A 24,200-nucleotide genomic window follows, 5' to 3' on the forward strand; every position below is an offset into this window, starting at 1 on the left:
GTAAGCTCTATTTAACTTCAGCAGAAAATCCACTTCAGTAATGTATTTGTGTCTTTTAATTTATTCACCAGTTCTCTACTCATCGTATACGAAGGGTTCGAAGAACCTCCAGTAACACCTGTCTCCACCAGTCAACGTCCGTCGATTGGCGATTATCACTTGCTTGAAACGGAATCCAACTCATACTGCTACGATGCAGATGCGTCCAACAGTTCAATTGAACAGTGCAATCTGTCCTCATCGCATGAAGATATGATTACAAGCTCTGCGCATCATCGTCTGAATGCATCAATGGCGACCGTTGCTACGGCAGCCGCCGCAAGTTCATCTGCAGCAGCAAGTTTGCCATCCGGCACAAACGCGAATGCCATCAGTGCGGAAAAGATTCCCTTTGTCCCGATCTCCGAGGAAACAGTGTACCCGGGCGTCATCTGCGACTCACCGTTAGTGACGGCGGCTGCACAGAATGTCAGCTCTAGTCCGCACTCGATGGACTCTTGGATGAACTATAGTAGCAATAGCAGCAGTGACGACTACGCATCGGCATTTGTGGTACCGACTCATGTACAAAAAGCAGGTGTCGACACCAGCCCAGATTATGGTGGAGGTTTTAGTGGGCGTGTTGTTCCACCCGATGTCCGAAAGATGGATAGCGTGGAAGCAATGGAAGCGGAACGGGAGAAAACTTCAGAGACGGTATCCTCAATAACGACGATGACGACTGAGTTGACAACGGCGCCTGCAATGCCCACGACTAAGCATTGTTACGGTAGCAGCAGTATTAGTATTAGTAATACCAACAATAATAGTAACAGTAGCAGCTGTGGCAAAGTCCACGATCAGTCCGATGCTGGGTACCATGAAGAGGTGGATGATCTCGATGATGAGGAAGACGAAGGTGCTGTTGACGACGACGATGAGGAACAGCTGCTGCATGAATCGACCGTCAGTTCGAAGCGGCTGCGCGGTAAGGACAAACCGGGCAGTCGGGCAGCTAATGTCCAGCAGAGTCTTCGGAGACGGCTCAGTTCCAAATCGAAGTCCGCCTCTATAGGGAGCGGAAGCACAGGTAGCTGCGCCCTTGGTATGGCCGATGTACGAATGATTGATTTCGCGCACACGACGTTCGAAATCAAAAATGGAGCCTCGATATGTAGCCCCAGCACCAAGGTGCATCACGGTCCAGACAGCGGTTTCCTGCGGGGACTAGATAGCCTAAAGCGGATTCTCAACGAAATTTGCTCCGAGCACTGAGAAAAGCAACGCCGCTACATTTCCTGACGATGGTGGTGGTGGTGTGATGTGGTGATATGGCATGGTACGTTTCTGCTGGTGAAGTGGAGAAGCATGATCCGCCACTGCTCAGCTTAGTTGTATCGCGTAAAAGTGTTTGTCGATACCAGGGAAACACGTTTTTTTCTTGTGAAATATTGTGATACTGAAGCATTTTTCATCCAAGTACATATATAAAGTATATATTTAATATGAGAAGAGTATAGAAATCTACGGAAGCGAAAGCGTTACTTTTAGAAGAAAATTCCTTACAAAAATAGTTTACATCTGTCCAAGTCATCGTGAACGATTTTTCGCTAATTTTCGTTTCATCGAGGCAAGAAGGATTAGCGCAGCAAGGAAGTGACGTTTAATTCAAATAAAAACACACAGTAAATTCTGCTTGGGTGAGTTTGCCTGAAGTGAGCTTTAGCTCTGTCTTTACGTTAAATTTGCTTGAAAGTAAGTATTGTGATTGAGATAACAATCAAAGCTTTTTCTCCACTGATAACTGTCGACTTTCAACCGAATTTGTTTTGTGTAAAAACTAAGCGCTGAAAAGTTTAATTTCCTTCAATTGTATAGTTTGCTCAATTACCCTGATTGACGGCAATAAAATTGTGACAATTGAAACATAAAACGAACGACCATGCGCTTGCAGCTGTTTCAGTTCCATGGAGCCGCATGGTTTTTGAAAAATCTAAACAACAATATTAGAATAAAAAAAGAAACATGAATGAAGGTTAACCATGACCTGAATAGAGCAACCACGAAAAAGAATGATACAACGTATACGTCAAATGTATTGTGAATATTTTCTCCAATACATTGAAGATTGAATTTGGAGTTAATAACTTGTGTGGCAACATCGTTGGCACCAGTCCCTAAGAAATTGTGGTAATTTCTTTAACAATCAGTAAAAAAGGCAAAGGTAAGCAAGCTTCCTGTTTCTAAAAAGTAATGTTCTGGTTTTGGTTAGAATGCGTACTTATGAACCGAAGATAAATAACAGCATACACGTCAAATGTCTTTCATTTTCTTTGCTATTTTTGCTTTTGAATTTTAAAAGTTACCAACATATTTTTAACAAATGTTTGGTCACCGGCAGCCCTCGGTTAAGGTGTCATACTCGTGTGTCATTAAATTACTAACAAAATGGCACACGATAAAATAGAATTGGAAACAAACATTTTAGCTAAAGCCCACTTTACGCAAACTCACCTACAGAAGAACGATGCTATAAGTAATTTACGCCCAATTTCCCCTCCGATGGTGCTTGCGTTCATTTTTAGGTACATAGTTGTTGCAAAGTTTTCGTTATGGCGATTAGTTTTTTAGACGAATAATCTTGTTCCGGTATTGCCACAACCGTTCTAGATCTGTAGTAAGCGTTCTACCGACGTTATGTTAGACGCGTTCATAAATTATGTATATTTACCTTTAGATTTTTAGTGAGCTGACGACAGCTAGGCAGTGTAATTGCCATCGCATAGGAATCGTCTAGTTTTTGCAAACAATTTCGGAAACACCTCATACCGTAAGTTACAGAGTTGAATCCTAGATTATTCGGCATACATTGTTGCTAGACGGAAGGAAAATGAATCCCTCATTAGATTATGCCTACATAACCGATAGCAATAAGCAACACAAATCAGTTATCAGTATTACAATGATTTGACTGCACAGTTTCGTTTTCGGAGTTTGTCATCCAAACGATTATTTTAATGTCCATTTGAAAATGTGTGATGAACATTTGGCCAAACAAAATGATGCGAAATTAGCTACAGTTTCGAAGAAAAAAGTGTTTTTGAAAACGAAATTTGTATATTCAATCGCACTATCTTACTCTCTACTAGTTCCGTTAAATTCGTTCGTTGTGTTGTGACCATTTTCGTTTCGTTCAACTTGAATAGCGCTGAGAGGTATCATAACTACTAATACAGTGAAATCAAAGACCTGAACTTACCTTACTAACAGTTAGTGAACTTTTAAGCAAACCACACAACAAACATCGATTGTTGCAGAATCACACCCCCATAAAGTAAACAAAAACTCATTAATATCGTTATCTCGATTTATATAACTGTAAAATCTGAGAGTAGAAATGCCAACAAATAAAAGAAAAACCAAAAAAAGTCATCTATGTACTCAAGTCTACTAATCCTATATAAGAACCATAGGAAATCATATGGTAATCCAGAAATAATAAACAGCAAATCAAACACAGAATAAACCTTGCTGTAGATAGCGATATTTATTGAAGAAGATTGTAAAGAAAAATTGTGTACATTTTCTAGCAAAACAAACAGTTGTATCATAAGATAGCACGCACCCATGCGGGAAGATGTATTCCGTTCCCAAGTGGTGGCACCTGTTGCCAGGTAAAATCCACAAAGCTACTTACTAATACACATCTGCTAGCCATCCTTTTTCCTCGCCTTTCGTTTCCGCATAGGAAGCGTGAGTTCTTTCCTTTTATTAACTTCTAGTTACGTAGGAAACTGATGTATAATTTAGAGCAAAGAAAAGCCTGTCTTCGAAAACAGAACAGAAAAAAACTGAGCAAATCCGGGATATTATTCTCGGTAGGCCAAAACTTGCACATTTGAAAACAAAAAAAAAACAAACAAAATTGTTGGAAACCTGCTCGATAACGATTAGGTACGGCGTTCAAACATTAGATGCCCGTTTCATACTTTGGCAGTGTTTTGCAAACAAATTACTGGTAGACGATAATTGGAGTCGATATATATCGAAAAAATTGACAAAACAGAAAAATTGAATACCTACATATATATATTTATTTGTGATCGGACTAAAAACACAAAGCAGGGGTGTGAATAAAACTAGAATTTTGAAGTATTGGAAATATTCAACAGCTCGCTTCGTTTCCTTAGGCTCTTGATGACGTCCATATTTTGGTAATCAGCCGGTGGAGTTGACTGGCCGCTAGTGGCTGACGTGGTACATGATACTGTACGGTTATGGCGGCGGTGTTTTTTCGCTGATTTATCTTATCTCCGGACAGACGTTGTTTGGTGCTTCTTGTTGAACCAGGTCTTTATGATACTTTACAATGAACAGTGAACACTGCTACGTACCTATGGTGCGAAATCAAATCGAAATTGTTCGATGAACAAAAATGCGTCGATAATGATAAACAGAAAGCTGGTATTTTTGTTGTCTGTTGTCTGAGAGTAATCAAGTGAAAAATTTGAAGCAGCTGGACTTGATGCGGCTGTTATGTTACTGACATCATAGAGATAAGATAGCAGTTGCACTTTCAGTGTAAAATGGGGTTAATGTCGGCGAATATTTTATTTTTTGTTTATTTCGATTAACCACAATACTGGGGCTTATTACGGATGTCACCTCACGGTGAGAACGAAGTGAAAAAATCTCACGGCGAAAAAAGACGCGTGCAAACCAAATGGGAATCATTTTCATCGTGCCTATTACGGTTGTCATTACACCGTGAAGTGACTACCGTAATAAGCCCCACTATCGTCGAATGAGTATGCAAATTTACGCAGAAAAAATTCTATGCTAGAGTAAACGGAAAGATTGCATCGGAGGTGGATCTAAAACACCTTGAAAAGAGGAACGATCTAGATCTGCAAAAAAGCACTAGTCTAGAGCGTCTTGGTGACGCAGCTTAGGTTACGGCAGCCAAGTTGTTAACGATAATCCTACGGCAATGGAGATTTCTGATTTCATCCCTATGTTCCTCCGAACTAGTTGACACGGACCTTCAAGAGGGTCTTCTCATCAGTCGTAAGTGGTTTCGCATAACTTTTTTCGAGGTTAGAAAAGCTACAAAGAGAAATAATCTTTCACCTTTCTTTTAAAGTAAGGCATGATCACAATAAAACTACTTTTGTTATTTATAAAAAACGCAACTATTACTCTTCAGTTTGAAACAAGTTTTTTTTTTCAATTTCTTTTCGATTTCAATTTTTCACAAAAAATAAAACCAAATATTCTACGTTGTGCTAAAAAACTAAAACTTCGAGATGCTTATTTCTAGGTAGACAAGAATAGACCTTGTAGGACCTTTATTTTTGTCGAGATGCCCTTCTCCTGGTACCATCTATTTTTAAACTCCTATCAAAATCTCAATAACATCTATCATTCTCTACGGTAATTGCTTTGTTCAAATGCCATAAGCCTACGTAAACTAGAGGCACGTATCGTATAAGTCAACACAATTTAAGGGTACACGAACTTATCTAATTCCGCTGCATTCGTGGAAAACAACTTGTTTTTTTTTTGGTTCGTTATCATTAAAATCAATAGTTGCCCATCGTTTTCTCCGAGTTCGCTAATTAGGAAAGGTAATCTGTGCTCAGGATAGAATACAAAAATGGAAGCAATGTTGATATGGTAAACAAGTGTCTGCAACAAAAATAAACAATTTGCAATAATCATTAAGATGAAATTGCTTTAAAATCTCCATGGTAAATATTGATACTGCAATTCTGATGTCAAGATAACGCTATCGTACGATAAGTACGACTATAGCAACCAAAAGTGTGCCAGCGCGTTACGCCGTTGGCGTAAATATAATTTAATAAAACAAACAAGTAACGTGGATATGGGATTAATGGGGACCAGACTAGGTCTCGGTTCTTTCCGATAACATCCGCTACAGAGATATAATTTATCTCACCTTCCGTCTTGATGTTTATTAGCCTGCAAAACCAGGGTTAGATTTCAATGCCATGGTCGTCATACTCGAGATGGTAAAGTGAGGGTCGGGCCGCCTTCCACTCGTCGGTTGGTCTAAGTAGGATTGCGATTTGCTAAAATGGGAACATGTAGCACTCATATGTTAAATGCTGCACCAGCTAAAATACCTTTGTTATGGAGTCGTTACTGCTGTAGGAAAAAAACTTGTACAAAGCTGTGATTATTACGGCAGCTATGGGAAGTAACCCAATAATCCACCCAGCGATATCTGCCCAATCCGGATAGCTGTATTTACCATAGGACACAGGTTTGTATTGAATCCAGTTAAAGCACAGGATGAACTAGAAAAAAAGTCTTAGGTTGAAAATAAAAACACTCGAGAAATCAGAATTTTCCCTTACACACAGCGTAGCCGGAGTGACTACTTTCCAAATAGCGCTCCAGAACAGCACAAAGCATCTTGACCGAGTTCCAATCATTTCCTCAATATTACAAATGAACCTATGTGACCCGTAAATCCACGCTACCAAAATGCATTCGAGGATAGCGATCAGCAGCACGGACCAATTCGCGGCGTACTTATCGACCAATTGGAACCAATACATGCCACTCTAGAAGCAAATTGAATCATTTCGTGTCCATCATAGAACACCACCACTTACATTAGTAATGAAAACCAATCCCCCCGCATACCCAACGACGGCAACCCCAAACACGACTCGCAGCTTCCACCGCCTTAGTTTGGGAAACGTATCCAAGATACCGGTCACTACCGTTTCCATTAGAGCAAACTGAGAATCCAGACCGAGTGTGAGTAGCATGAAGAAAAACAGCACCGACCAGAACATTGGCATCTGCAGTTTAGTCACCATTTCTGGAAATACTACGAACGCCAGACCGGCACCCTGATCGATCACGCTTCCCACCTCGGTGTCCAATTCATGGGCCAAAAAACCAAGGATAGAAAATATCACAAACCCTGCGAAGAACGACGTCAGTATGTTCGATGTAGCCACTATGATTGCATCCCTGTAGCAGTTATTGGTGAACTTGTTGTAGGAAGCCAGCGTCAACAAACCACCCCAGGCTGGACTCAAGGCAAAGAAGATCTGCACGGCTGCGTCACCCCAGATCTGTGCACTCTTCAATTTGCCCCAGTCCGGCTCCAGGTAGTAACGGATGCCATTTCCAGCTCCGGGCAACGTTATACCCCGCACGAAGAGCATCACTAAAACGACGTATGGAAAGAGAGCCGTAAAGTAGACGACCTTTCCGGAAGACTTTACTCCACGACAGAGGCAGAGAAAAACGATGAGCCATGCCGCCAGCAGGGAAAACGCTAAGGTGTAGCTAATGTTTCCGGTGTGCTCGATGCCAGGTGATAGCTGTAAAAAATAGTTTCTGGAGTTCGAGAAAGAAAAAAAAAACAATTATTATAAAATGCCACAAACTAGAAATGATGAATGATTAGAGATTTAACAATATGTTCAATGGTATCATAGAGAATGTACACTGAATATCCTTTAAATTTGAAACTTGTCGTTTCACGCTGAAATCCACCTGATTAGCTTGAATCCGCGATAAAGACCGTATTAGATAAAAAACAAATCCACAAAAATGCTCGCGAATTGTTAAGGTTGATTTGATCCAGAAGGTTGCTTAAAAGATAAAAGTGTCTTGTCATGGTCGAGAGCCAGACAATATTTTCATTTTACTCTTCAAGATGTCTTTCTAAAAAAGACATGCGAGAAGTTACACATTTACTATAAATTCACAATCAAAGCTATTGTTCGAGACTTCTTGGTTTCTCGCTCGTCGTCCATCTGCATTTTACAGCAGATGGCACGCAGCTGCTTCCGGTCGAAGACAACGCGTTGGTCGTTCAGTCCTGATCTTGTGCCCGTTGACTTGCTAAAAGCAACAGCCGAGCTGCTGACCTATACGGATGTGTACGGTCTTCGTAGTAACCTTTTTTTGATACCGTGTATTGAAGGTAATTTGCGACGTTGTCACGGGTCAAAAACTGAAATTACATCAACAGCATCATCCATTATAGTTTTGTGCGCCCATTGGTTCGGTATTAAGGCAGATGGCATCACCTGACACTTGAACTTTGATTATAGTTTAACAATTACACCTGAAATTTTAAACTACCTCGAAGCTCAGGTCTCCCATCTCTACTGCACTTGATGGTATACCTTTCGTTTCACGAACACAAGCCATTTGTTCGCTCAATCCACTAGCTCTGGTATCCTTCCATTGGTCTAAAGATCGACGTGACTGTTCCCTGGCAGGAAAATTCGGATACAATGGCCTTTATTATAGAAGACGAGACTAGCGGCGAGTTACTCCTTTGACCAGTTTTGGCATTGCAGATGGTCAGTCGGCTGGATTTTGGGCAAGTACCTCGTCTGACACTCAGCTGCCACCAGGCAAGTTTCACTTGCGCTCTCTAATACAACATTTTGCTCGCTTTGTCAGTTACTGCGGGCTAGGCAAGCTGTTCGCCTCGTCTTCTGTAATAAGGACTAATTTGGAAATTCCATCTTGACATGTAAATATCACATTAAATTTCTGAATATTTTTTATTACAAGTATTTTCCATAGTGAACATCTAAACCAGTCCCTCAGTTAGCTTCACCAACTTCAAACACTTTTCGAAACTGCCGCACGCACGGATTTTATAGGCATTTGCTCGGCGTGCAGCCAAACCGAACCAAGCGCCAAGAACATTATTCCGAGTAAACGGCATACAAAATTTCATCACCTGGTATGTTTTCTGCAAATTGTTACAGAGAAATTTTGTTATCATAGCATTATGAACTGTTCAAATGATTTTGTTTTTTCATGAAAGATACTTTAATAATTTCAACATCTACTGATGTTGATAACTAAATTTAAAAAAAATGGCGCTTGGTTCGGTCTGGTCGCATTTTTCAACCAAAATTTTCTGGGAAACCAGTTCAAACTATTACAAGCTGGAGATCCTGTAATCAGCTAGCTTCGTCATCATGTAAAGCCATACAAAAAAGTTCATTGGGTTCAGATCTAAGGAGCTTGGCGGTCATTTTTTTCTTGTATGACTTACTCACTGCGACCAGAATCGTTGATCTATTTTGAGATATGCCCCGGTGGTTGCTGGTTCCTGCACTGATATTATTAGCAACACCGCTAAGAAGAACATATTTTGTTAAGAGGAAGTCACACTAAATTATCATAGAATTCAGGGTGCCTGAGAATAAACCCATGCTTCCTGGCCATTGCCGGCCATTCGTGTTCATCCAGAAAATCCGTCAAATTTACCCTACATCTTTTTTGAACAAAATTCGCAGTGTGCGCTGGTGCACCGTCTTACTGGAACACATAGTGGTCATTTCCGAAGATTCGGGGCCAAAACTCTTCGACCACGTCTTTCTTAATTCTCGTTTTTTGCCAGATGATCATCGGATATCACTTCGAGCGTTCACACTATAGTGAGCTGATATGATTTTTTGTTTCAGGTACGACGTTTATGGCTCAATGATATGATTTGACATTTGCTTTGGTAAATGAAAAGAGAAGAAACCATAAACAGGTCAAAGCTAAAACAAGAAAACAAGAGCAATGGGATTAGGATAGAGATGTCAGCTAGTTGGCTCGCACCAACGCGAACTCTCATATGCAATTGTCAAAATGTGCGGGATGAAAATAGCGAAAAGATTTCCTTCCTTTTTTCTCACATGCAACGCGAATTGCGAAATTGGTAGGGTTGCGTCAAATGTCCGTTGGTCGTGTTGCCAACTGCTGGAAATGTGGTTATTATTGGTTTTCGAACATGATATCCGCGATAGCATGTAGCCGAGGTGATATCCGTTGACAGCTCGATTGTATGGGATATCAGGTTATGGTGCTTTACGGGAGTCACTTCACGGTGAAATATATTTCACTTTCACGCTCACTTCACTTTTTGAGACCTATTCCCGACTCACCTCAAGTGAGGTGACAAAAATCAGCTCCGTGAAGTGAGATTGATAGTGAAGTGAAATAGAGAATAGGACAAGTGCAATGAGCGAGTTTCCCAGCTCAAAAATTTCAAGTCCCGGAAAGTCGATTGCGCTGAAATTTTGTATGAGAACATTTTTCGACAAGAGGAAACTTTTGAGCCCTACCACTAAACGAAATTCGAAGGTAAATTTTTCTGTAACGTTCCACCGGCCGCAGCTCAAAAATTTGTTAGTCCCAGAAAGTCGATTTTTTTCAAGGTAAAAAAAAGATTAGCCTTGTAACTGGAAAGTAAATCCCATATATATTATCACTAGATTACAAATCAATCGATTTTTAAACTTCCCTTTCTTCGTGAAATCATTTCACCGTTCAAAATGGTCGTGAAATAATTCCACGCGAAACGTCGCTTTTTCCGTTTCCACTTCACTCATATGACACTTATAATAACCCAAATTTCACGGCAGATGTCACCTTGCGACGTTTTTCTCACTTACGTGAGTCGCGTAATAGGACTTCATTCACTTCACTCTGATTTCACCGTGAAGTGACACCCGTAATAAGCGCCAATATGGATGGTGATATGGCTTCGATAGCACGAATCGTCTGATATCAGGTGATATGCGGTGTAGTGTGAACGGGGTATTTTACTGTTTTTTAAGCAGTACTGTGGAGTTGAAAAACATGGTTTCATGTCTAAGCAATCAACAGACACAAATCTCCTGACGCAATGGTCAGTTTTGACAACCAGTCTCAGAGGAATGTTTTTTCACCGACCTAAACCTGTCTGAAAAACCTAATTACTGAATGGCGGAAGTTGAAATCTTCGATATCGGTGACCCACTGCTCCACTGCACACTAGGCCAGGAATAGAATCTATAGCAGAACGAAATTATTAGCGATCTCAGGGTTTGACCAATTGGTTTGCAATCTTCTACAAAGTTTCTTGATATAGTTAGAGCTTCGATTTGGATGTTTGAATTAGTTCGGAATTAAGCTGCGAATTATAAAATCATTTGAATTTCACGTTTCATTGTGATAATTTTTTGAATTCGCTCGATTTGATTTCTTACAAATTTTTTTCTCGATTGAAATGGAATAATTAAGTCATTTTCTTCCGAGTACAGAAGTTTTTTAATTACTTAAGTGAATATGTGACACAAAATTTGAAAAAATACACAATTTTATGACTTAGATATCTCAACGGTTAGCAAGTATTAGCAAACCATTTTTTCTAAAAATTGTCCGTCAAAAAATCTTTGTTTTCTGAAATTTTGGGAGATGTGTTTTTTTTGTGTTTTTGTGATATTTCAATTTTAGTATAACCATAGGTTTCATGTAGAAATACAACTTCTATGTATTTATTGCATGGAATACACAGTCCAGTGCTCTGATACTCTACCCAATCGATTCTGATTCAGAAAATTGCGTATGCTTTGATGAGTAATGTTTCGTATCAAAAAATTATTTCGAAAACATGAAATTCAGACAAATTCAGCAAAAACTCGTATATTTCTGAAATTTGAAGAGACCGAAATTTTGTGTTCTCTACGAAGTTACATGAAGTTTTATGAATTCTATGATCTATCACTTTGTCGAAAACTGCAAAGCTCTAGCGTGTAAAAATAAAAAGTTGGTGTCGAAGGGCCATCTCTGCGGCCAAATCGCGAACTAATCTAAACGTCAAATTGAAGCCTTTATTACACCGAGAAACTTTGCTGAAGACCGATTATCGATTGGATAAAGTATCAGAGCAGAGCACTGGACTCTGTATTCCAAAGTCAGTCAAATTGGACAGGCATACAATAGAATGGGTGCATAATGCCAAAAATCTCGGCTTCAATTTTCAATCTGATCTTTAATGGGACAGCCTGATCAGTCAACAATGCGGTAAAATATACGCTAGCCTCCGCTCGCTCTACTGCTGCAGCTCATTTGCTTCTATTGATACTCGTCTGAAGCTTTTTAAGGCTCTTATCCTGCCGCACTTTTTGTTCAGCGATTTACTTTTAATCAACGCACGTTCCGGCGATACGGAAAGACTACGTATCGCTTTAAATTGTTGTGTACGTTTCGCATATGGCCTGAACCGCTACGCTTACGTGACACACCTGCAAAAGAGCTTGATCGGATGTCCTTTGACCACCTTCTACGCTTACCGCTCATGCATCTTCCTACGCAAGCTGCTCTCAACACGTTCTCCTCAATTACTGTTCCAGAAATTACTTCTGCTCCAAGGACGTCGTCTTCAAAATCTAATAATTCCACCAAACTACACAACCTGGTACTCTAACTCACTGTTCGTTCAATCAACATTTCCTGTTGCAAGCAAACGTTCAACCTCAGAAGTAGTTTGTAGGAGGGACTGCTAAGAATTTTGGAATCGATGATAGTATATGAAGAATAGATGTTTTATTATATGAAAAATCAATAGTCAATAAGATGTGTATGTTTAAATACATAGTAACGTTTGCGTTAGAAAAAATTAACAAAATATGACGATTTTTGATGGGTTTACCTTTACACGCACTGACGAAACTAGACACCGGACGCCCGTTCCGGGATTTGCAACATGTTGGCGCTATTGGACAACAATCAGAGCATCGAAAGAAAGCCCGGTTCCGGACGGGTGACGAGCATGGACAAACATGTCAGGAAGCGGTAGTCCCTTATACTGGTTTCGAAGCTACAGGCAATGACGCAGCCGTAGCGACTGAATAAGATGGTCAAGCAGATTTTCCTGGCGAATCGCGACGTGGCGATGGTGATGAACGACAAGATCTATCTCATACTGGAAGGCAACGACTGGCAGGGCACTTCGTGTTTTACTTCCCCCACGAAGGAAGTGAGCTCCGAGGTTCATTTCACACCAAGTTTCGCAAGAAGGTGCTGTTGTATTTTTTTATCACCATCCGAAAAAAGGTAAAAAAAGTACATTTTTAGTGCAAACGGTAAACAGTGTGTAGTCCTCAGTAAACAGATTTGTTCGCTTTGCTTTCCGAAAACTGCCGTGGTATAACCTCTTCCGACTACCAAGCTGTAAACACCTTGCAAATTTGCCGAGACGTTATTTGAGTTTTTTTTTTCTTGAACGGGTTAACCTCGTGGGTAGATCGAGCAACTCAACATTTATGTTCGCCCACGCATGTTACAGAACAGGTGAACAAACTACAGCAGCTTAAGCACAATAGTCGGTATTCAGTGCCACTTTAACCGTTACGCTACGTGCTTCGGTTCCGACGCCGCCGAGAGATATTGAAGACTCGTTTTTCGAGACTAGCACGTTATTTTTCTGGAATAAAAAGATCAGTTGGGCCACAAGGCCTGTTGATGTATTTTTAGAAATGAACAAATGAGTAATGAGACTTTTAACGTCATTTTTCTAGGTGAAACATATTATTCTCCGCAGAGTAAGGGTATAAATCGATTTTTCCATACATTATTGGCAATGGTAGACGTGCCGCAAGCCGATATGTGCAGGAGCTTGGACGGCAACCTCCGTACGGACGAGTGTGGGGTGATCGAAGGTGGAAGCAGCACTTCGATGAGCACCTGAACGGCGATGTAGCAAAGCGCGAGGACGGTATGGCAACTGATCTTGGTGCACGAACAGAAAACTACAGCATTCCAGCCCCCGATCCCCTGGAGTTGGAGAAGGAGATTAGCCGGCTGCAAAATAATAAAGCTGCTGGAATAATAAAGCTGCACCAACTTCCTAGCGAGCTGTTGAAATACGGTGGAGAAGCACTGGCTAGAGACATGCACTGGGTCATTGTCAAAATTTGGGAAGAAGAACGAGTACCGGAGAAGTGGATGGAAGGTATTGTGTGTCACATCTACAAAAAGGGTGACAAGCTGAAGTGCTGCAATTACCGAGCAATCACTCTGCTGCACGCCGCCTACAAGGTACTTTGCCAAATGCTCTGCCGTCGACTATCACCATTTGCGAAGCAGTTCCTGGGCACTCCCAGGCAGTATTCCGCACCACCACGGATCAGATATTCGCGGTTCAGCAGGTTATACAGGAATGCCGTGAATACAACGTGCCCACACACGGGTTCACAAGAAGACAGTGCAAACCTCCCACCTCGAGTCAAGTTGGTGGTCATCAAATCGAGCTGTTCGACGAGTTTGTAGACCTGGGCTCTCTGGTAACTGCCGATAACGATACCAGCAGAGAAATTCATTGGCGCATTATAGCAGGAATTCGTGCATCCTGTGGTCTCCGGAGGACGCTCCGATCGAGTAGAATTCGCCGCCGCCCCAAGTTAACCGTTTATAAGACGCTGATCAGACCAGTCCTCTACGGCCATGAGTCATGGACTATGCTTGTGGAGTCAACGCGCCTTGCGGTCTTCCAGCGAAAGGTGTTGGATGGAGAACGGAACTTGAAGGAAGCGAATGAACCACGAACCGCAGGAGTTGCTTGGGGAGTCATCTATCGTCCACACCGCCAAGATTGGCAGATTGTGGTGGACTGGGCATGTCGAAAGGATGTTGGACGACAGCTCAATGAAGATGGTTCTTGAAACCACTCTATCAGGGACGAGAAGGAGAGGTGCACAGTGCGTAAGGTGGATCGATCAGGTGGAAGACGATCTTATGCAGACTGCAGAGCTGCAGCCATGGACCGAGTGGAATGGAGACGACTCTTACGTATAGCACAGACTACACCACGGCTTGAGACTGTTTGATTAGTTAAGGTACCAATAGGTGACCCTATCGGTATTGTTAGTCTATGTCGGCTATGATGCGTACCTGGAGTCCAACTGTAAGTCTTCCTTAGTATAACTTTAAAAATATTTCTTCGACAGTATCATACATGTACATACTTAATTGAATTTTTTTCATGCTCCTAAAAAATGCCATAACCCTATTAAAATAAATACTTACTTGAAAAACTCCTCGGCAGGTGGCTTTTTAGGCATCTTTACAAAATTCTCGATCAGACTAGTATTGGCGAAGCATTCCCGCATATAGTAGATCCCATCTTCACTGAGGCACTTGTTTTCGTCTTCGTAAGAATAGCAGAGCTTGCTGGCCCAGGCATGATCACAACCCTTCCAGGGTAGCGGTTTCTCGAACGAAGCAAACATGTAGAATAATGTCCAAGCTAAGATAACATTGTAGTAAAGCATTACAATACCGGCAACCAAAACCATCCCCAAGCCGAGCCCTTGTAGCAGTGGGGATAACCGTTTAAACAGTACCGCTGGCCCAAGACCTGCATACTGTGCTAAGGACAGTTCCATAAACATCAGAGGTAAACCAGCGATCACCAGCATGACGGTGAATGGAATTAAAAATGCACCTGCGTTTCCCAAAAGAAAAACAAAGTTTTTTCCCGCACATGCGCACATGAAAATGTTAACTTACCGCCTCCGTTGTTGTAACACAAATAGGGAAATCGCCACACATTGCCAAGCCCGACAGAATACCCCAGTAGCGAAAGTAAGAAATCAAACCTTCCTGACCAGGAACCGCGTCTGGTTAGTACTTCATCTTCCTCCCCATTGTAATCGTCAAGATATGCGGCCCGTATTCGCTGATGGACTGCACTGCAATTGACGCTAGTACCGGTCAAAGTACTAAACCGGCGAAGTTTACTTTGCTAAAATGTATTTCCACTGCTACTCCATGATCATGTTTAAATTTATTGCTATCTACCTCAAAACTTCGTGGCATCTGCATGTTGGACGATCCGTTTAGAGTACTTGCTTGAAAACTACTGCTTGAACAAAAATGATCAGATAAGTTATAACAAGATTCATCATTGATTTACATTACTATCGTGGATTTGGCAAGCATATGTTAAACATTTTTCACGTGCGCATGAGTCCCGCTTTTGGATTTACATCTGTGCGCGTCCAGCTCAGCGCATCACTATTGAAGTACGACGTTAGTGAAAAGACAACATAGTTATAGGCGAATCTCTTTCGAAAATAAACTATTTATTGATATAAAGGACTTAAGGAACGATTTCTTCGAGAAGTTGTTATAATATTCTTTCATTACTATTAGAAAAAAGCGTCACTTATATAGCTTACGAAAGATACAATGAACAACTTTGGCAGTAGTTATTGCTCCTATGATACACAGAAAGGGCTGTTTCCAAAGAAAGAAACGTTCTGCTTTGGTACGTGTAGCATCGATATGCAACACTGGTGAAGACACTGTAACACTATCGATATGCTCCAGCTCCTGGTTAAACGAAGAAACAATTTGCTTGAACTGATTTATCTTGTTTTGACAAATAACTAGCTGCTGATCGAAGTCGTCTTTTATTTCCGCAGGGGACATCATTTGGCCTATATACAACAATGACGCTTGCATCACAGTTAGCTGCTTCAAATGATTACTAAGAAGTTCCAATAAGTCATAGGAGCTGAAATGAGATAAGCCTCGGTAGTTTTGGTCTTAATCATGAGTTTTTCAAAAACGTCCGATAGCAAAATTTTGTTTCTAGTTTTTTGTCAGTTAACACAAACAAACAGGCCTTTTTCGGAATATAAAATTTGAAACTAATCGTTAAATACTTACTCGAGTGATCTATCTTTGCCAAATTTCTTCAAACAATTCCTATTCCAAGGCTGACGATGAAATTTAAGCAATCCGTACAAAATTTTCTTACGCTCAAACGGCAGTATAAAGCCCAATCGTTTCAAATTCTCATCATTGAGGGTGAGAAATTGTAGCAGGTTGATACCCTCTTTAGCGAACACTTCCAGGTGCTGCTCACTGTACATTCCGTACAAGAGCAAGCCTATTTCCTGGTAGTATCCCGGCATTTCACTCTCCTTCCGACCTTGGCTTATATCTTGGTAAAACGCGTAATTTAAGTACTCTCTTGGAACATTGAAAAAATCCACTTCGTTCGGTAGCAATGCTGCAACCTCAGAATATGCCCTGAACTCGGCTTCTTGCTTTGGTGTAAATCCTCGTCTGTTTACGTTATCTGTGATAACGCCAGCTTTCAGCAGCATTTGCACAATCTCCGGTTGATTGTTATTTACTGCGTGAAATAGAGGCTGAAAAGACATAATTACCATTTGGAAATGTTTTACTATTCGTACACTTACGGTTAAACCTTCGTTATCGGTGGCCTCTAATGATGCCTGGTCTAGCATCAATTTGACTACTTCTGTGTGGCCGTTGGTAATGGCAGACATTAACGGTGTCGTTCCATAGCTGTCCTTACAATTTATTACGGCACCAAATTCCAATAATAATTCAACTACCTTTAATACTTGATCCGAACTGCGGGACGATTCACAAGCCGCCATAAGCGCTGTTTTGAGTCCCGATTGTTGATTCACATCAACTCGCTTTTCCTCTAAAAGGAACTTGACTATCTCGTATTGTGCCTCATTACATGCTAACAGTAGAACTGGCCAACCGTGCCTCAAACAACCATTCAGCAAATACCGGTCCATTTCCACTATCCGCCGCACTTCAGATAGATTTCCTTCCGTGGTTGCTTGATACAACAAGTCATCATTGCTCTCTACTGGTTTTGGCGCAGGCTGAGCGTTAACCCGGGAACGAGTCTGTGAAACACCAGTATGGTTAGAATTTATTTATTTATTTATTTCGTCAAGCAAATGTAGACTACAGTTATAATAATATTTCCCAGCATATACTAAATATTTACACTTACCTTCGGTTCACCGTAGCCATAATCAGAGTAATCGGAATCTTCCTCAGAATCCGAATAGTATCCTGCAGGTCGGAACATACCGTATTGAATACGTTGTTCGAACGGAATGGCCGAGCACGCGACAATGTAACAAATACGGCGAAAAGTAAATCGGTAAACCGAACAAAAACAAGTCGCTAATAGTTATATAAATGCGTTTGGTTTAAGGATCAACTAACATCAAGCAAATGCCAATTAGCATAAATTTGAGTAGTCCTACAATTTTAAATTATAAACTTTTCAACAACACATTTGTTGACATCAATGCACAATCTGGTTTATTTTTTGCCGGGGTTGCCGGGCAAAAATCGTCTAGGGATGCCAGACATTAATTTGCAGATTTGGATGTGATCAAACGAATATATTTTTATCCGATTACTTTAGTAACACCACGATAAATATTCCAGTAGCCTTATGTGTAATTGATACATTTTAACAAACTGCACAACTTTAATCAAAACTATTAGGTCAACTTGATTCCGTGTTCGTTGGTTAAAAACTGACAATCTGATAACCCTGATAACTCTGCATTTGTCGACAACGGGCCGTTATTTGTTGTCATAATGCTATCGGGTACAGTTTCTAAAGGGTGGTGTAAAAAAATCACATTCAAGGGCTCATCATTAATTACGTAACGATTAGCAAAAGACGGCAATTTTTTTTTTTTAGCAGTGCATAATATTTCCCATGAATGTTCAACACTTGTAACTTCGATCAATAGAATAGTAGTAGGTCTGTTTATGCATAGATTTTTGTGTGGTTCCCGTGTATTACACTGATATTTTATCCTTTGGCGTAAATAAGAAAGAATCCTAGGGGGGAAGGGCTAATTTTTCATGCAATAACGGCAGGAAGACGACAAAAACTGAACTAGCCCCCGTACGCCATTGAACTTATCATTTACATAGTTCAATATCAAATTTTTGTAAAAGGTGTCGCTGAGTCTCTTCCTGATATATAACATTATCAATGAAGTACAAAATAGGGGGTATAAAAGTCCTGACATTTATAACAGGCCTGTGTCATCGAAGAACCCTGATTCTTTTGTGTTTCAAATGTACCGACCTTTTATTTTAAGACTACCTGTCACGAATTATATTATTTATATTTATTTACTTAATTCGGAATAATCCTTTCTTTTCTGAACCCTATGACAAATGTAATTGTATTATGTCAGCGACTATCATTCTATAGAGTTCTCCAGGCGCGTGTGTATTAGTGCGATGTATTCGACTTTTCTTTGTTAGCTGTAAGAATTTTTTGTCAACTGTGAGAACTGTCATTTGAAAGAGAGGATAAAAAACTACCGAGTTTCATTCACACTCTCACAAATTTAAATATACAGTGTAAAACAGGCTGTGTCGTAGTGTTCGTGTGTTTTCGCTTGGAGAACTCTATACAACTCTATTTCATGTATCCAAAGCACAATTGGGTTGTTTAGCTACTCACGGATTTCTGATTTTTATATATCAGGTAAAAGAGTGTATTTTTTTAGCAAAACGTGATTTTTTTAAATTTCATAGCATTGTCCCTCGATTTTTAAAAGAAAAATAAAAATCGCACCAAATCGCTACAATGGCAGTTGGTTATGGGTGAACTGTTATTGTAGCTATTTCGGGCAGATTCCGAGCAATTTTTATTCGTGATTTGAAAATTGAATGACAACGATAGAAAATTTTTGAAAATCACGTTTTGCTTAGAAAATGCAGCTCTTTCAGATGACATAAAAACTGATATAGCTAAATAATAAATTATTCATCGAACGATAAACACTTCGAAAATTTACATATACCAGAGAGTTTGAACATTAAAGCTAAAACAAACTTTAATTGGAGTAAATTCAAATATTTTTTAAATAATAATAAATTGATAATCGTGAAAACACACCATGTGGCGCTAGCTGTAGCAAAGGATACTAGTACATCTGGTCTACACAGCATCCCGAAAAAATAACCTTTAAAATTGACATGTACATACTGCCGCTCTTCGCATATTTGTCCCATATCGATTTTCAATGATTTTGTTTTTTTTTTTGTGGAAATGTGTTCAAAATCATCTCAGGTTTTTAAAAAAATAATAAAATAATAAACTTTGTTCGCAAAATTTGAAAAATCAAACCCCGTTTGTGTTGTCTCATGTCGAAAATTTTGGGGGTCTCACTGATGTCTTGAAGTGTACATTTTTGAACCATACTATGTGATGGAAATGCTTATTATTCTGAAATTAACTCTAATCATACTTATATTACACAATACATTCAATAATTTACTTGCGTGTCGCCCTATTCCCCATACTGCCTGTTCTGGCCTAACACGCCAATCGTCGTAGGGTCGAGTCTCGGCTCGGGAGAGACTATTAGTGTTTGTAGGATCGTAGCGCTAGCCCCGCAATTGTCCTGTACACTAAACAGTTGGCTGCGAAGTCTGTGTATAATAAAACAGAAGGTCACGTTCCGAATCGGAATGTAGCACCAAGGCTTTGCTTCTATGTGTGGTGGATATAATATGGCATCACACGCAGGGAAAGGGGTAATAAGTAATTGACGATTGTGACAAAAAAATGGGAAAAGTAGGGTATTGGACTATTTCAGTAGCAGTTTTCTTTCTTGCATTAGATTGCTGTAGAAAACCTGCCGGAGAGAACCACTGCCGAAGTTGTCTGATACCCTGATGCAACACTTTTCTTCACGAGACGGTTATGCGAATGTTAAGCTGGTCAGATCGAAAATTATTCGCATATCAGTCACATTGCTGCTATATTTCTAGAGAAATATAATTTGTGTCATTTTTCTAGTCAATCAAATTAAACATACTTGAAAGAACCGAAAATTGATCGAATTATTCAATCGACGTTTTCTCCACTTGAGTTTTTTTTTGCTATGTGATCGACATGCGAATAGCGGCAGCATAGTTATATCACATACTAACAGACATAACACTTTTGACAAATTTTCAATAAAATCATCGTTCGGACGATTCCAGCACCATCTGCTGCCGTGTTCGCGCTGCGTCATGTATTTCGACATCAGCGCTAGCGTTACGGCATGTGCCAAATGGGGAACCACAAAATATACATGAGATTGCATGACAAGCGGCGTTGTCGCGCGATGACTTATTGGATTGGGAATTTGAAATGATCGCTTTTTCGTGACGATTGAGCTAGGGTTCAGTATAACGTCTGTTAGTCTGTGGTTATATCATAATTCATCAATAGTATATAGTTTAACTATAATTCAACTCTGTTTTTATATTTATAAATATCATAGTCCGAAACAATGAAAATAAACAACGAAAAAGGGGTTTATATGAATCTTAACAGCAATTTTTCAGGAATTTATCCCATACATGTAGAAGTCAATAACAAGGTTTTTCATGGTGAAATCGTCAGTGGAGGATTCAACTACAAAAAACGTAGTAAAAACATTGTAACGACTGGAAGCTCACAGCAAAAGTACCATGTTTTTATGGTTACATTATCGATTTCCTGTTTTTTCGGGCTTTTCTTTCGAATCTACTTTTTATGAGAATTGAAAATGATTAGGATCATTCAAATAATACATAACGCGCTCAGGGGTGGGTAGCGAACCTATACATTAGAGAAAAGACAAGACACTCACCGTTAAGGCAACTGTCAACATCAAAACGGATAACGGCAATGCAAAATGATACAACTCGCCCGTTTTGATGTTGACAGTTGCCTTAACGGTGAGTGTCTTGTCATTTCTCTAATGTATAGGTTCGCTAGGGGTGGGGGGGTATTCAGCGAAGCGTTATATTGCATGTAGTCAGCCTATACACCAGAGAGACGCCGAGACACTCACCGTTAAGGCAACTGTCAACATCAAAACGGGCGAGCTGTATAATTTTGCATTGCCGTTTTGCGTTTTGATGTTGACAGTTGCCTTAACGGTGAGTGTCTCGGCGTCTCTCTGGTGTATAGGCTGACTAATTGCATGTGGCAAACATGTAGAATTGCGTTACATGGGGGTGGGTGGGTATTGAATATTGCCAAATCCCGTGTTATGTAATGTTTGACTGATTTATATTCAAGTCCAGAATTCAGTAAAGGCTGGACGACGCACCCCTTGAAAACATGCGTTTCTAAAGGGTATCCTTATTTCATACGAACCGTTGTTAAAAAAACGATTCGTTTCATTCTGGTTTATAAAAACAAACCGTTTTATCAATGCAACGGAAAACCACAGACTAACAGACGTAACACTGGACCCTAGCTCCATCGCCACAAAAAACGTTCATTTCAAATTTTAAAGCGAATAACAGTCATCGCGCGAAAACGTCGTCTGGGGCGCTGTCATGCAATCTCATACATATTTTGTAGTTCCCCATTTGACACATGCAGTAACGCTGGCGCTGATGTCGAAATACATGACGCAGCGCGAACACGACAGCAGATGGTGCTAGTGTTACTAACGTAAAGTACTTGAATCGTCCAAACGATGATTTCATTGAAAATTTGTTCGAAGTGTTACGTCTGTTAGTCTGTGGGAAAACGAAAACAATTCTTGTATAGCGCGTATAGCGGAAATTAATAGCGGAATGCGAATTAAACGGTGACGCCTTCCTTCTACGGCTATTGCTTTTGCTTGTCATCGTCCGTCATTCGCTGTTAAGGCACGAGGAAGTGTAGAGCTCGTTTTAATTTTCTTTTTTAAGCAAAGGTATATAATTATTTCGAAACGGTTCGCACTAAAAGCAAGTAACATTCTGCCATTTTCAGTCAAATATTCACTGCACCGAAAATGCCGGCTAAAGCTGTCTGCGTTCTAAGCGGTGATGTCAAGGGCACCATATACTTCGAGCAAAACGTAAGTAACAAATAAACGCAAATAATTTGTCTTGGCCTTTCGCACCTCCATTACGCTTATAAATATGTATATAGATATGTTATCGTCGGTGTGCCTTTTATATAATCGTAAATCGAGAACATTCGCAGCTGTGGTTTATGTTTTTTGGGCACAAATTGTTCGATTATTGTTATCAAACTGAGATGCCGTGGGTGCAGTGTGCAAAAGTTATTCTCGTGTAAATGAAATAATAAATTCTTGAAAAAAAAACAAGCTTTATGCAATGCACAAGAAAATCGATTTCCGTGATGGCTTCTATTTGAGATAAATATATTCTAGTAGACAAGTGTTGTTTATTTTAGTTAAACCTTTATGATAAGATTACAATACATGAAATTATCAGAATGACTTTTAGACTTTGACAAAAATGTTGTGACAAGCAAATTTGTTTTAAAGGTATAAATTTAAAGAAAAGGAACTGGGCGAAATTAAAAAAAAAGGTTTATATTTGTAGCATCACTCTTCAATTAGATAACTTTGTCGACATACCAAGCGTTTTTGTTCTTTTCATTCAACTTACATTACTAACGTGCCTTCGATTCATGCACCCACACCGTTCATGGTTCTATTTACAGGGTGATGCCAGTCCGGTTAAGGTTACCGGCGAAGTAAGCGGCTTGAAGCCGGGCAATCACGGCTTCCATATTCACGAATTTGGTGACAACACCAACGGTTGTACGTCGGCCGGCCCACATTTCAATCCCCACAACAAGGAACATGGTGGTCCGGATGCAGCTGTAAGACACGCCGGTGATTTGGGTAACGTGGTGGCCGATGACAGCGGAGTCGCTAAAGTGGACATTACTGACAAACAGATTTCATTGTCTGGACCGTTAAGCATTCTCGGTCGCACAGTCGTTGTTCATGCCGATCCAGACGACCTCGGTCTCGGTGGTCATGAGCTGAGTAAGACCACTGGAAATGCGGGTGGTCGTTTGGCTTGCGGTGTAATTGGAATCTGCAAAATGTAGATCAACTAGTGTAGTGAATCGTAAAATGTATTCACTATAAGCTCAACTTTGGGAGCTGGGAATCTTGTCCTTTTTCAATCCTGTGCTAAGCATCCTTTAACTTTAAGTCAAAGAAGAACAATGTTCAACATTTCGGTCAATAAAATCGAAAATTTGTTATTCGTACCCTCATATGTGTTCGTTTTCATTTATTTTCAATAATTGACTAACCCTTACCCACTTCCTGCTACCTAGAACAATCCTTATCCCTACTTTCCTCCACAGGGTGGCCCGGTGTCAATCAATGGATATGTAGAAGGTTTATCGCCAGGTTATCATGGGATGCATATTCATGAATTTGGAGATTTTTCGCGAGGTTGCTTGTCAACTGGACCTCACTACAATCCATATGGCAAAGACCACGGTGGACCTGGGGACGCAAACCGACATGTTGGCGATTTGGGCAACATAAAAGCTTTCAGCACTGGCATCGCAAAAATTCACCTGGTAGATCATCAGATAACCCTATTCGGGGAGCACAGCATTCTCGGTCGCACTTTATCCATTACTGAGTTTGAAGACGATATGGGAAAGGGAGGTCACGATTATAGTAAAACTACTGGAAATTCCGGAAATCGACTTTGCTGCGCGATAATTGGTGTTGCTCGGGAGGAGTTTTTCCCGGAGCGAGGACATTTGACGACACGAGATTAGATTATTTGCAAGCGACTGGATAAATCTTAAGTCA

At 40.3% G+C, this 24,200-nt stretch overlaps 5 protein-coding genes across 6 annotated transcripts in view; 3 read left to right on the plus strand and 2 right to left on the minus strand.

Annotated features, from left to right (window-relative positions):
- The window catches only part of LOC129725645 (uncharacterized), a 73,214-nt gene extending 69,073 nt beyond the window's left edge, over positions 1 to 4,141 (plus strand). For both annotated transcript variants that reach the window (XM_055681695.1, XM_055681697.1), the window contains exon 7: positions 72 to 4,141. In XM_055681695.1, the coding sequence (XP_055537670.1) occupies positions 72 to 1,254 (1,183 nt within the window). In that variant the 3' untranslated portion in view covers positions 1,255 to 4,141. The remainder of the gene's footprint in view (positions 1 to 71) is intronic.
- LOC129725646 (sodium- and chloride-dependent glycine transporter 2-like) lies at positions 3,161 to 15,904 on the minus strand. Its single transcript, XM_055681698.1, has 9 exons — positions 15,725 to 15,904; positions 15,610 to 15,670; positions 15,319 to 15,553; positions 14,836 to 15,253; positions 6,624 to 7,362; positions 6,363 to 6,572; positions 6,129 to 6,302; positions 5,942 to 6,074; positions 3,161 to 4,373 (listed from the first exon to the last, which is right to left on the minus strand). The coding sequence occupies exons 1-8, from the start codon at positions 15,748 to 15,750 to the stop codon at positions 5,979 to 5,981; spliced, it is 1,959 nt and encodes a 652-aa protein (XP_055537673.1). The 5' UTR covers positions 15,751 to 15,904; the 3' UTR covers positions 3,161 to 4,373; positions 5,942 to 5,978.
- LOC129725648 (ankyrin repeat, SAM and basic leucine zipper domain-containing protein 1) lies at positions 15,862 to 18,120 on the minus strand. Its single transcript, XM_055681701.1, has 4 exons — positions 17,600 to 18,120; positions 17,022 to 17,489; positions 16,483 to 16,970; positions 15,862 to 16,327 (listed from the first exon to the last, which is right to left on the minus strand). Exons 1-4 carry the CDS (start codon positions 17,675 to 17,677, stop codon positions 15,973 to 15,975), a joined length of 1,389 nt encoding a protein of 462 aa, XP_055537676.1. The 5' UTR covers positions 17,678 to 18,120; the 3' UTR covers positions 15,862 to 15,972.
- A 4,044-nt stretch (positions 18,121 to 22,164) lies between these two features.
- Positions 22,165 to 23,644, plus strand: LOC129725649 (superoxide dismutase [Cu-Zn]-like). Its single transcript, XM_055681702.1, has 3 exons — positions 22,165 to 22,316; positions 22,376 to 22,463; positions 23,078 to 23,644. Exons 2-3 carry the CDS (start codon positions 22,398 to 22,400, stop codon positions 23,471 to 23,473), a joined length of 462 nt encoding a protein of 153 aa, XP_055537677.1. The 5' UTR covers positions 22,165 to 22,316; positions 22,376 to 22,397; the 3' UTR covers positions 23,474 to 23,644.
- Positions 23,645 to 23,794: 150 nt separating this feature from the next.
- Positions 23,795 to 24,166, plus strand: LOC129720291 (superoxide dismutase [Cu-Zn]-like). The gene has a single exon (XM_055671755.1). It carries the CDS (start codon positions 23,795 to 23,797, stop codon positions 24,164 to 24,166), a length of 372 nt encoding a protein of 123 aa, XP_055527730.1.
- Positions 24,167 to 24,200: the final 34 nt, after the last annotated feature.

Source organism: Wyeomyia smithii, chromosome 2 (assembly GCF_029784165.1).
Source record: "Wyeomyia smithii strain HCP4-BCI-WySm-NY-G18 chromosome 2, ASM2978416v1, whole genome shotgun sequence".
Taxonomy (NCBI): Eukaryota; Metazoa; Arthropoda; class Insecta; order Diptera; family Culicidae; genus Wyeomyia; species Wyeomyia smithii.

Excerpts from the sequence above, each read along its gene's own strand:
- LOC129725646 (XM_055681698.1), bottom strand. The coding sequence starts at position 15,750 with ATGCTTGCCAAATCCACGATAGTAAT. Across the intron at positions 15,554-15,609 it reads AGATGCCACGAAGTTTTGAG|CAAAGTAAACTTCGCCGGTT; the intron begins GTAGATAGCAAT and ends AATACATTTTAG. Across the intron at positions 6,573-6,623 it reads GATTGGTTTTCATTACTAAT|AGTGGCATGTATTGGTTCCA; the intron begins GTAAGTGGTGGT and ends ATTTGCTTCTAG.
- LOC129720291 (XM_055671755.1), top strand. The coding sequence starts at position 23,795 with ATGCATATTCATGAATTTGGAGATTTTTCGCGAGGTTGCTTGTCAACT.
- LOC129725649 (XM_055681702.1), top strand. The coding sequence starts at position 22,398 with ATGCCGGCTAAAGCTGTCTGCGTTCTAAGCGGTGATGTCAAGGGCACC. Across the intron at positions 22,464-23,077 it reads CCATATACTTCGAGCAAAAC|GGTGATGCCAGTCCGGTTAA; the intron begins GTAAGTAACAAA and ends TTCTATTTACAG.
- LOC129725648 (XM_055681701.1), bottom strand. The coding sequence starts at position 17,677 with ATGTTCCGACCTGCAGGATACTATTCGGATTCTGAGGAAGATTCCGAT. Across the intron at positions 17,490-17,599 it reads ATGGCTACGGTGAACCGAAG|ACTCGTTCCCGGGTTAACGC; the intron begins GTAAGTGTAAAT and ends GGTGTTTCACAG. Across the intron at positions 16,328-16,482 it reads GGCAAAGATAGATCACTCGA|CTCCTATGACTTATTGGAAC; the intron begins GTAAGTATTTAA and ends ATCTCATTTCAG.